General features: G+C 39.3%; 1 protein-coding gene and 5 non-coding genes across 7 annotated transcripts; all 6 read left to right on the top strand.

Annotated features, from left to right (window-relative positions):
• The first annotated feature begins 626 nt into the window (after nucleotides 1–626).
• EIF4A2 (eukaryotic translation initiation factor 4A2) lies at nucleotides 627–11,817 on the top strand. 2 transcript variants are annotated; one of them, XR_010086595.1, is made up of 12 exons: nucleotides 627–731; nucleotides 3,703–3,748; nucleotides 4,012–4,144; nucleotides 4,392–4,531; nucleotides 5,467–5,635; nucleotides 5,960–6,069; nucleotides 6,452–6,595; nucleotides 6,683–6,820; nucleotides 7,048–7,137; nucleotides 7,443–7,522; nucleotides 7,971–8,113; nucleotides 11,102–11,189. XR_010086595.1 is itself a non-coding variant. In XM_063442728.1 (11 exons), the coding sequence occupies exons 1-11, from the start codon at nucleotides 703–705 to the stop codon at nucleotides 11,244–11,246; spliced, it is 1,224 nt and encodes a 407-aa protein (XP_063298798.1). In that variant the 5' UTR covers nucleotides 627–702; the 3' UTR covers nucleotides 11,247–11,817. The 2 variants fall into 2 exon arrangements, 1 of the variants encoding a protein (XP_063298798.1); XM_063442728.1 differs by lacking the exon at nucleotides 7,971–8,113 and having other exon boundaries at nucleotides 11,102–11,817.
• Nucleotides 4,245–4,312, top strand: LOC134593914 (small nucleolar RNA SNORD2). Its single transcript, XR_010090323.1, has one exon. It is a non-coding gene; the product is annotated as a small nucleolar RNA SNORD2 (small nucleolar RNA).
• On the top strand, nucleotides 5,662–5,733 carry LOC134593916 (small nucleolar RNA SNORD2). The gene has a single exon (XR_010090324.1). It is a non-coding gene; the product is annotated as a small nucleolar RNA SNORD2 (small nucleolar RNA).
• LOC134593912 (small nucleolar RNA SNORA81) lies at nucleotides 6,208–6,384 on the top strand. The gene has a single exon (XR_010090321.1). It is a non-coding gene; the product is annotated as a small nucleolar RNA SNORA81 (small nucleolar RNA).
• LOC134593882 (small nucleolar RNA SNORA63) lies at nucleotides 6,870–6,995 on the top strand. The gene has a single exon (XR_010090295.1). It is a non-coding gene; the product is annotated as a small nucleolar RNA SNORA63 (small nucleolar RNA).
• On the top strand, nucleotides 7,770–7,900 carry LOC134593880 (small nucleolar RNA SNORA63). Its single transcript, XR_010090294.1, has one exon. It is a non-coding gene; the product is annotated as a small nucleolar RNA SNORA63 (small nucleolar RNA).
• Nucleotides 11,818–12,178: the final 361 nt, after the last annotated feature.

Raw genomic sequence — 12,178 nt, 5'->3', positions numbered from 1 at the left:
CCTACAGTGTCCCTTTAAGTTTTTTCAGCAGAATGAACCCTCAAGTTAAATTGAAGAACCTTTTTATTTGCTTCTAGAAGGAAATTACTGGAACCTTTAATATTCCAAAAATAAATCCATGGCTAATACACGTCATCATATTTTCAATTATTTAATAGGACACATTCACACAGCATGCATTCCTGGCATTGCAGAATGGAGTGTAACAAGTCTATCAGCGGGAGCTGAATGTGCTCCATAGAACGTTCCTCTACTCTACTGCAATGTGTCCAGACTGCCAATCTCACCCATGACGTCACACCCTAACCCTTGCCGCCTGCCTGGGAAACCCCGCGCAGTCGGGGGAGGGGCGGGCGGGACCTACAACTTGTCACCGTTTGCTGCAATATCATTCCGCGGGGTGAAACGAAGAGGGGGGAGCTTAAAGAGAAAAAGTAGTACCTTTCTTTTTGCAGAGAGTAATAAAAAGAAGACACCGGCCGCCCTGTTTATTGTACTCGGTGATATAGTAATTATTCCTGGTAAAACGCGGGCGGAAGCTGTGCTCCATTTAAACTAGGACTGGCCGTGTTAACATTTTCCGTCAGATATCCTTGCGCCGTTGGGGGAGGTGGGGGGAGGAGGATAAAGGTCCGTCACTATAAGTTCCGTGCGCAGCGGCTCCAAGTCCTTTTCAGTTGCGCTTGGAAGTGAGTTCGGATCATGTCAGGCGGCTCTGCGGACTATACCAGGTATGCACCACCACCGGCCCTCATGGCGATATAGGCCGGCTCTGGTATTGGCGGGCGGGGGGCATTACTGACAGTAACCCACCATACTGGCCGGGCCTGCCCCGAGGGGTATTCTCTATCCGTCTAATCTATAGGCCGGGCAGGGGCTGCTCTATGAGCTGCCTGTAACCCCTACCTACTGGGCATGGGGTGTCTGCCAGCTGTCAGTAACCCGGGCTGTGCATGGATAGGTGGGTGAGGGGGTCTGCCAGCTCTGGGGGCAGCGTTATTTAGGGGAGGGGGTCGCGCTGGGGCAGCGTTATTTAGGGGAGGGGGTCTGTGGTCTAACCCTGGTCAGGGTGGAAGGGAGGGAATAAAATGGCGGAGTTAAAACATGGCGGCAGGGTAACGCAGTGTCTGCTGTGTAGGGGGCTGGACCGGGCCTGATCCACGCAGTCAGCCTGTGTAACATTAAGTGGGTGCTGGGCCTTTAACCCTTTGCTTTGCCCAGCTCTGGATCAATCTCCATGGAAACAGACTGTCAGTCAACGCTTAGTCCCCTTCCCCAGTAGCAGCACATGTTTACCTCCAGCAACATGGCCCAGGGTTCCTGGATGTGCTTAGCCAGCAGAGCTGTGAGCCGAGTGTAGCTGGCACTAGGTGGGGTGCCATGCTGCCCATCCCTGGCCGGGTGCCATGCTGCCCAATGACTAGATTCACTAGCCCTGCGCTTGTTTATCTTGTTGGTCTGTGACCGTCCCCACCCTTACTCCAATATAGGATAGGGGATTCTTCCAATTCAGGGCAAGCAGAGTGATTTGCTTGTTACAGGGCTGTTACTTTCTCACTCCAGCCATGCAAGTGAACAGACCGTATTAATGTGTAAAACATGTTGTCCTGAGCTAATCTTTCACCCCTAACTGAGTGTAAAACGGTCATGTTTATAAATGCGCTTATATATAGTTTTTAAAGTAACTGCTGCTTCATTCAGATCCAACTGTTCCACTGATCTAGCATTCATTGTCTCCAGCCTTTTATTTATTATCTTTCATACCCCAGTCTTGCAAAATGAAACTTCCAAGGCACAACTTTATAACCATTGGTGTAAACATGCAGTCTAACCAGATATGCGTCTAGCAAAAAGGGTTTTTAATTGCCATATGAGAATAGCTTGTTGCATGTCTTGAGTCTTTACGCCTATTAAGAACTACGTTCAACTTATGAACAACCCAATGTTTGTGTAGCTCGAGGCATGTACCACAGCACAGGGTGAAAACTGCCTTCTGCTGTAAAGCATGGATTTATGGGCTTTGTATTTCTGCCCTAGTAATGGTCTATTCACCAGATAAGTAAAGGGCATCCATACTATACCTGCTTACCAGTATTACAGCACTTATATATTTTTAACAATGGGGCTGTGCTGCTGCTTAAACGTTTGTACTTTTGCACATGCCCTCTGAGCAAATCAGCAATATTGAAGCTTGTGCTCTTAATTTGTGGCCATGCCACTTGTGTGGACTAGGTGTTCCATTGCTCTCAGGAAGGCAAGTACTGAGTCAGCGATTTGGAATATTAATAGACTACCGGTACTATAGGTATCTCAATTGGTCTGGTGCAGTGGCTGTTTTCAGGCCTGCAATGTAAAACATTGCCTATTTTTTCCCCCCTCATTGATGCAATTTTTTTCATTGCAGACAAAGAGGATGGGTGGTAAAGATCCACCCACAAATGATGCCACAAATCCAAATAAATTATATATTCTGTATCTAGTAAACCCATCCTAGAATTCTGGCCTATACAAGATAAATTTAGGTGCTGGACTTTTCGACATGTAGAACAAAACACAAATGGTATAGTCTGCAATCGGGAATACATCTTAGACCATATGAAAAAATAAATTGGGGGGGGGGGGGGGGGAGAGGTAATGAAAAATACAATTTCTAAATTGCAGAGGTCAGTGACATGGTCTTGGCAGAACTCGGAATGCTGAATACAAAAAATAGGTATACAAAGCAATATATTGGTTAGTTTATTCAAATCCATGACATGATTCCAAGCAGAGGCAACATGCTTGCAAAATAGAAACTTGAAAAGCAGACTTGAAAAAAGTTGCAATACTTGCTGCTGCCAGACATGAGGGAGACCACCTACACCACTACCTGTTGAAGAAAGTCTCCCTGTTGTCTGGCAGCAGCAAGTATTGCAACTTTTCAAATCTACTTTTCAAGTTTCTATTTTGCAAATGTTGCCGCTGCTTAGAATCGTGTCATGGATTAGAATAATCTGTAACCATATTGCTTTGCATACCTACTCTTTGTATTTAGCTTTCTGAGCTTTGACAAGACCATTTTTCATGTCACTGACCGCTGCAATTTTGAATGTGAACTTTTTTCAATACTTTTGTTAATCTTATTTTTTTTTGTGAATGTTTTCATTGCAGGGCTAAACCACATATAGTGGCTGGCTTCATTAAATTGCATTAGGACATCAAATGTCGTCAAATGCTTATCCTTGCTTAAGCATTGAATTCACTTATACACACTTAGATTGGGTATGCTATAGTGTTCCTTTATAGCTTAGTAGAGGAATCTGCCCTCCCTGATCAAACGCCTAGTAAAAAATGATGGAAACCCTCATCTCCATTGACCTCAACAAATGTTAGGAGCTGGCTTAAAATTGACATCCTGCTGCTTGCCTTCTATAGCTTCCCATTAGAGCACATCTAAGCATGTATTATTTTACATGTGCTTGTGATTTTTTTGGTGTGGCTTGTTTGCAACACCAGCATATTTATCCTGAGTAGTGTATAAAATAAGCAACTCATTTCTGATGAGGGAATGCATATGGTCACTTATGTTTGGAGGACAGAACGTTAAAAAGATCTGCTTTATTCCTACATGGTTTGTGCTTCAACCCTTGCATTTTCTGTTGGTAAAAATAGTAGTACAGTGCAAGACTGCTTTCAAATGCATAGCTTTTGTCTTTCTTTCAGAGACCATGGTGGCCCAGAAGGAATGGACCCCGATGGTGTCATTGAGGTTTGTATACTTTATGTAAACATACTAGCTTTTTATCAATGCTCTTCCATGGAGTAGATATTTGTCTGTCTATCCCACTTGACTTTTGTAATGACGCATAGTATTAACTTCACTCTCAATTTGCAATAATCAGCTGCTATATCAGGACTAGAGCTTGTATTCATGAATTTATCCCACATTAAAACTACGAGCTTTGTCCCTTTTAGGCTTTTCCACTCTATTCCCCCCCTTCCTATAGTTCTAAAGATATCTTTCTCTTGCAGAGCAACTGGAATGAAATTGTTGACAATTTTGATGACATGAATCTTAAAGAATCTCTTCTGAGGGGAATCTATGCATATGGCTTTGAGAAACCTTCAGCTATTCAACAAAGAGCAATAATACCTTGTATTAAAGGTTAGTATTGTGCAGTTTTATGATGCTTGTAGCTACAAAATGGCATGTAGGCTTAGGTATTTAAGTTTAAAAAAAACAAAACTCAAGATGCATATGTATTAAGTGAAATGATGGTTACATCTTTCGGGACTGACCTGAAATGGAGAAAACATATCTTACTGATCACTTGTACAAAATGTGCTTTGAACATGGCTTACTTGCCCAAGTTAAATGTGGGAACATTAAACATGTATCCTAATCTTTTTAGGGTATGATGTGATTGCTCAAGCTCAGTCAGGTACTGGCAAGACTGCCACATTTGCAATTTCCATCCTGCAGCAGCTGGAGATAGATCTCAAGGAGACCCAAGCTCTAGTATTGGCTCCCACAAGAGAACTGGCTCAACAGGTATTGATAGAGCAGTTTTAATTGTGTGCTGCACAGGTTTCAGTTTCCACAACTTGCTCTTAAAAACTATTAGAAAACATAATGCAAAATAATGATTATATCTAAAATTCTAGCCTGCCCCTTTAGTTTTGAACATGAGTAAATTATTTAAAAATAACTTTTTACCAATCTTGTGAGTTTAGTTTGTACAGTTGTGTAATATGAAAACTGCAGTGCACAGAATACCTCAGGTAAAATGTGAAATAATCATCTCATGCATGTATATTCAAAGGATTAGTAATGCCTAAAAATGTATGGAATTAAATCAGAGGAGAGCACACATCTTGGAGATATGTCTATTATAGCAAGAGGTCAAGCATTTTAATAGATGCAAACTGCAGGAAGGGGCAAAAAATTAAATGAAAATAAGCTTCCAATCAGACAGCTAGGTTTCAAATAATTTTATGACCTGAATTACAAAGAAAGTCAGCCTCTATCTAGAAAATTATTTTTTTATTGCAAAGCATGAACCTGAATAGAAAAATTAGTTTAGACGTCTCTAATTGTGCTCTTGTATTAAACTTGCGTTTAAGCATTACTTTCCTTTTTTAATTGTGTTGGTTTGTTAATTGTCATTTTTACCAATGCAATAGCTTTTAAAGCATGTAGCTTTAAAACGTATGCATCCTAACACTTGCAAACGCTATTTGTAAATTATAATTGAAATTTCCTTCGTCACCCATCATAAACACAACTTTGCTTTGAGATTTGATAGTATTATTACCCTTATATATATTTCTGGTGGTTCCTCAAATTAACTTGATGCTGCATTTTTAGATTTTGTTGCTGACTGTCAACTATGCAGCACAGATTGTGCAACTTGTGTGGATATTGAATGTGTTCTGCATAAAGTTTAAAAGATCTGTTCGTTTTTAAATCTATTTTTTCTTCCATAGATTCAGAAGGTGATTTTGGCCTTGGGTGACTATATGGGTGCAACTTGCCATGCATGTATTGGTGGCACCAATGTTCGCAATGAGATGCAGAAGCTTCAAGCAGAGGCACCTCACATTGTTGTTGGAACTCCTGGGCGAGTGTTTGACATGTTGAATCGACGATACCTTTGTAAGTATCTTGTAAGACACCGATTTGAGTGAGATGATGGTATACCATCTTTCGGGACTGAAGCCTGATGATCCCTTTTTTTTATATGCTGATCACTCAAACTATTCATATCTACCAATGGTTTTAGGCAACTCCCTTAAGATTTCTCAATCACAAGTGCAAACATTCTGCTCAGGGTCTCCTTTAATATACATGTCTTGGAATGTATTCTGGCTGAGAATATGTATTTAAGGTTTCCTTATGTCTGAGAAACAATTGTATTTGATATTTTGAAAATAATACTTTCTATGCCGGGATAACAAAGTAATTTGTTTTCTCCTTAAGCACCCAAATGGATAAAGATGTTTGTCTTGGATGAGGCAGATGAAATGTTAAGCCGTGGGTTTAAGGATCAGATATATGAAATTTTTCAAAAACTGAGCACAAATATTCAGGTAGGTGACTAGAATAACCTGACTCTTAATTACTGTGACTAACTTTATTATAAACTTGGTTTCACTTGACAAATATAGCTGATTGAAATGGTTGTCCTCTTACCAGCCTCAAAGTAAACTAGGAGTTGAACTACACGAACCTTCTTGTTAAAAGAACTCTGTTAAAATTACAGTTCTTGGATTTCCAGGTCTTGTAATGATGCTAGCAGGGTAACTACAGGAAGTAGAATAAATGCATTTACGGTCTTTTAGACATGGGTGGACCTCTTTCTTAATGTCCAGTACCCATTGTCTGAAAGATTTGGTGCCACAGACACACAAGCTTTAGATGCTCTTTCACTTTTTTCTCTACCACTATTCCTAACTACTTGTTGTCCATTAGGTTGTTCTCCTGTCTGCGACAATGCCAACAGATGTGTTAGAAGTGACCAAAAAATTCATGAGGGATCCAATTCGTATTCTTGTGAAAAAAGAAGAGTTGACTCTGGAGGGTATCAAACAATTCTACATCAATGTTGAGAGAGAGGTGAGACCCACACCTGTTATTGAAAACTAGGCGTTGGAGGAAAAAAAACATGGTAGCAGCTGTTAACGTTTGACATTCTCTCTCCAGGAATGGAAGCTGGATACTCTCTGCGATCTCTATGAAACATTGACCATTACACAGGCTGTTATTTTCCTCAATACAAGAAGAAAAGTTGACTGGCTGACTGAAAAAATGCATGCAAGAGATTTTACAGTCTCTGCTCTAGTAAGTGACTATTTTTTAAGTGTTTATCCACTTTGATGCTTGCATCACAAAGCAGGATAAGTTACAATATAGTGTTGCAGTGCTATGTTGTCGTTCCCCCTGCTGACATAAACTTGTTTCCTACTATCCCTGACTGTTGTTTCTCCAGCAGGCAGGGACGCTTGGTCTCAAACACTTGATATTTTATCAAGTAATATTGTTGGTTCTAACTTTTCCTCTTCCTGCAGCATGGTGATATGGACCAGAAGGAAAGAGATGTTATAATGAGAGAATTTAGATCGGGGTCTAGTCGTGTGTTAATAACTACAGACTTGCTGGTAAGTTTTTTTTTTTTTTTGTTTTTTTTTTTTTTATATTCCATATGTTGCCTAGCTCCAAAGACTTCTTGTTTCTGTGAAGGTTTTTTCTATACCGAGCAGTCTTAAGTCATTTGGTAAAGAAAGACCCACATTCCACAGTGGACTACACTGTTGTAGTTCACCACTATATTGTGGCTAACACATTAAAACATAATAGAACTTGTACATTTGACATGAGCTGTAACCCAGCACATAAAGTAGCAAACCTGGAATTGCTTTTGACTTCAGTGATTCACCTTATATTTTCTTTCCCTCAATCTTAGGCCCGGGGTATTGATGTACAGCAAGTTTCCTTGGTTATAAACTATGATCTGCCAACCAATCGTGAAAACTACATTCACAGGTATTGATTTGATACATGTAGTTGCATGTAACTAGAGGCTTTTGTTTTGCAGCCTCAGTGCTTATTTCCATATATCTATGCATGTGCTTAGTTAAATTTTAGTATATAAATTTGCAAAGTACTCAAAATATTCCAGTGCCAAAGCATTAAATACCAAGTAGAGAGCGCTACGGTACTTGCTGGCGCTATATAAATAACAAAATAGAAGGTAATTTTAGTAAAGGAAGCATTGTCTTTGTGTACATAAACGCAGGATAAGTTACAATATAGCTGTTAAGTGCTGTATTGTCGTTCCCCCTGCAAATATTAAATTGCTTCCTACTATCCCTGTCTGTTTTGAACTTTCTCCAGCAGTCAGGGACGCTTGGTCTCAAACAACTTTCATGCCACTGAAATGGCATTTATCAGTCTGAGGCAAAACCTTTATGAGATTTTTATGTTCAAATAGTTAATGGAGCAGGATACAGCTGCTCCGGGACACTGCTGTGAATGAGCCTGTGGAAGTAAGGGAGTGTGTCTCTTGATCAGACAATTACACACTTCTGGTCGTGGGGTGATGGCGGCCATTGGAACACGGGACTATTTGTAAAGGTAAAGTGTCCACAATTTCAACATGGTCTGCACGGTTGTGCATGATCACTTATTCTGGGGGATGCTGGGAGTTGGGTATTAATGCCTTGGCATTAGCTGTTGCATTTGTTATGACTGTGTAACCTCTTTAAAGCAGCAGTGTAGCTTTTATGGGTGACTTGTCCTGGCAATTTACTAAAATAAAGATAGTAATGTAAATGGCAAAGTTGTTCTGATCTACTTTGTGATACTGTCATTCTATTGATGGTGCTGTTAAATGAGCACTATAGTGTAAGGAATACATGATTTTACTCAATCTCTCCAGTGACAGCCTTTCTGCTGCTGGCCCTACCTCCATGGGGGAGGTAATCAACCTTGATCTCAGACAATCCATAGCTTTTGCACAAAGCATTGGGACAGCTACTGTAGAATACCACATTCAGAGTTTCCATGTAGGTAATGGAGAACCCTTTAAAAGCCTGTCTTTGTCAGGAAGATTGTGTGTATATAGTCCAAGCTGTATAAAATGTAGTACAAAGTGCTAAATTGGACCTCACGATCACAAGGACGGCAGTGCCAGCACCTGTATGACAGGTACACCCATGCTGCCTGTAAAATGTAAAGTTTAAAATTACATTATATATAATTCATATATAATATGATCTAAGTATATACATACTGTCTGTGTATTTTAATTATATATTGATGTCAAACTACACGTAGAATAATAGTGGTTAAATAATTATATATTGTATATAAAATATGTAAATACATAAAAGTGTAATTTAAAATTATATCAAAATACACAGAACAAAAGAATATAGAAGTATATACATATATCAGTATAGAAAGAGAAATAATAAATATACACAATTCTGCATATTTATGTAACTTTACATAATTGGGTCCCTTTATGAATTACAATTTGCAGGACCTGCCCAACAACCCAGGCCAAAAGTCCAGGGAATTTAAATTTGCTAGCACTATATTTAACCCTGTAACTTTCAAAGACACCATAAGACCTGTACATTGGGGTTCTGTTATACTCAGGAGGCTTCGCTGAGCATAAATTAGTTTTTCAAAACAGTAAAACTTATCACATCTATGAGATCCTTTGAATTTTTCACACAAATGGCACTTACACGGATGATATAACTGATACATTTTACTGTTTTGAAACACTAATATTTGTGTTCAGCGACATCTCCTGAGTATAACCGTACCCCTTATGTACAGGTTTTATGGTGTTTTCAAAAGTTAGAATCAAATATAAGGCTTGCATTTCAGTTTTTTCACATTGAAATTTGCCAGTTTGGTTACATTGCCTTTAAGACCATATGGTAGTCCAGGAATGAAAGTTACCCCTGATTGTATACCATTTGCAATAGTGGCAATCCAAGATATTGCAAATGGGTATGCAAGTTTTTGTTTACAACATGTAAATTTGGCTCCGTCCTTAAGGGGTTGAAGTACAAAGTTTATAGAAATGCATAATCTAGCTTGTCACACTGCTGCTTTAAGTTATTTGCTGCTGTTTTTACTATACTGTAGACAAAGTGGCTTTTTTCATTTCTTAAATATATGCAACTTCATCCACCTAAAAACACACAATGGCTGTTATGTTAACAATCCTAGTTATGAAACCATAGAAATGCTTAAATGAACACTCAATTCCCTAAAGTACTTAATCTATCTGAAGTGCTTTAGGGGTTGGCTGTCCTTTCACTCTTTTTCTCTCTGCAGAATAATAGACATAACTCAGTAAATTTCTACTAGCAAATAAATTTTTTAGCAATGTCCTTGGTATGCATATTGTGACTTGCAGCGTCTAACTGCATAGGGTTTCAAACTTTAGTCCCTGACTTATTTAGCGGTGCAGAGGGGATTTAACTTAACTGAGGCAAACCAGCATTTTTGCTTATGAAGAGGGCTAATGTGCTAGAATTCAGACATGATGGAATGGGCAATATGACTTTCCCTTTACGTGTTACTCTTTAAAAGTTTTTTTATTGCATTTGTCCCCATTCAATGTTCTCAGCCCAATCACTCAATTACTGTAGATGAAAGGGATGTCTGGAAGGACTTTAGCAGCATCAAAGGGACATGTCACAACTAGTAGTCTGTTGCCAGTATGATGACCGCCTCCAAAAAAAACTAACCTGTTCTAGGCTGGTTAATTATGAAAAGTTACACCTCTAGAAGCAAATGGCTTTCACTCCACTGCTGACTTGAAGCACCATGATCACTTGGTCATTGAAGAGGTTATGGTACTTGACATAACCTATTAAGATTGATATTAGAGCTGTGCATTAAGAGTGAAGGTCTACATAGTGCCATTTTAGATATTTAACAATGCTTTCTATATTAAGGTTGGTCTTTGGCTTTACATCAGGTTTAAAAGGGACACTCCATTGACCAAAAAATATGGTTTAGTAGATATAACTAAATGAGAAGGTGTGCAATTTTGTTCCCAAATGATATATTTGCACACAGTTTGCAAAAGTTGCAGATCTTCCCTAAAGCTTTTAAAGCCCTCCCTGGCAATCTGTTCTATGGCTGTCCAATTACAGATATCCCAGTGCAGTTCAAAGAGGTCTTTGCAAGGCAATTGTCTGACTCTTGGCTCCAAAGAGCAATGCAAGAAGTCACAGGACTTGTCTGACAAGTGAACTTATACCACTGGTTGTCACACAGTGCCAATTTCTATTTATCTGCCTTTTTTTTTTTTGGTTAGAGAACACTTGTTTTCACCTAAAGCAAATTTTGGTGTGTCCTTAACATTTCAGAGGGTGTAGGCACTTTGTTTACATGAGGATAAATGCAAAAGAGTAGTATAGCGGAGGGTGATTCTTTTAATCTGAGAAACTGGCAGCAGGTTTATATTTAAAAGGCCACCTTTTTCAAATAAAGCCACACAGTACTCCCACATCTATACAAGCAAACGGTCAATTGAATGGTTTATTAAATTATCTGTGAAAATGTCAAATTTGAACTTGTCTCCCTTTGCAGGATTGGACGTGGTGGTCGCTTTGGTAGGAAAGGCGTAGCAATTAACTTTGTTACAGAAGAGGACAAAAGGATTCTTCGAGATATTGAGACTTTCTACAATACTACAGTGGAAGAGATGCCAATGAATGTGGCTGATCTTATTTGATCCTTTGGATGAGTTTGCCATACTCGCTGTTGCTGACTTGGCGATTCACAACGCGCATTGTGCTTTCATTGGAAATATATTTGAATCTTGTCTCGATGCTCATAACGGATCAGAAATCCAGATTTTTGATACGCAAAGTGACTGTAGTCACCTGCTCTGGAAGGAAAGCTGTGGTCTTTATCCTCCATCCAGAGTTTAGACTGTTGGGGTGGGTTGTAAAGCGATGGGGTCTTTACATTTTCTTTATATTAGAAATTTATTTCCTAGTTCTAGAGAAGCGGTTGTGTTAGATGTTCTTTATCACTTAATTATTTACTTATGGACTAAAAGGTATAAGTGCTGTATAAAATCAGCAAATTATGTTAAATTAGCATATACACATTTATTGTACATTTCAGATGTAGACTTTACTAAATTGAAAGGCATATACGTTTTTGTATATTTATTAAAGTAATAGTTTGCGCTAGACCCTAAAACCCCAACAATCTGTCTTGGCTTAATTGTTAAATTGCTGCATTGCACATGTCTTAAAATGAAGTTTAACTGTTTAATAAATTGTGTCTATAATTTTTGTTAATTTTCGCATGCATTCTTGGGTGGGTGGAGCTGATCCATGTTGACATGCAAGTATAATACATACCAGGACCGCTGGGCCCATTACAAGCCCGGGGGCCAGCACTCTTGCTTACCACCCCTTCAGCTCCCCGGTGTAAATATCACGAGTCCTGTGGCTGTCAGAGCATTGCCACAGTGTTACTATGGCAACACTCCACACAGCATGCTTGCAGCAAGATTTACACGAGTGCTACTGGCAAAATAACAGTTTGCTGGGTACCTACTGCAGTCCATGCCACAGACCACCATGGAATGGCATAACCCCCTCCCAGGCCAGGTAACAGGGAGGGGAATAAAGTACCATTAAAAATGCTTCC

Source organism: Pelobates fuscus, chromosome 2, assembly GCF_036172605.1.
Source record: "Pelobates fuscus isolate aPelFus1 chromosome 2, aPelFus1.pri, whole genome shotgun sequence".
In the NCBI taxonomy this organism is placed as follows: Eukaryota; Metazoa; Chordata; class Amphibia; order Anura; family Pelobatidae; genus Pelobates; species Pelobates fuscus.
Note: the sequence above shows the minus strand (reverse complement) of the source record. Positions and strands in the feature narration are given on the sequence as shown.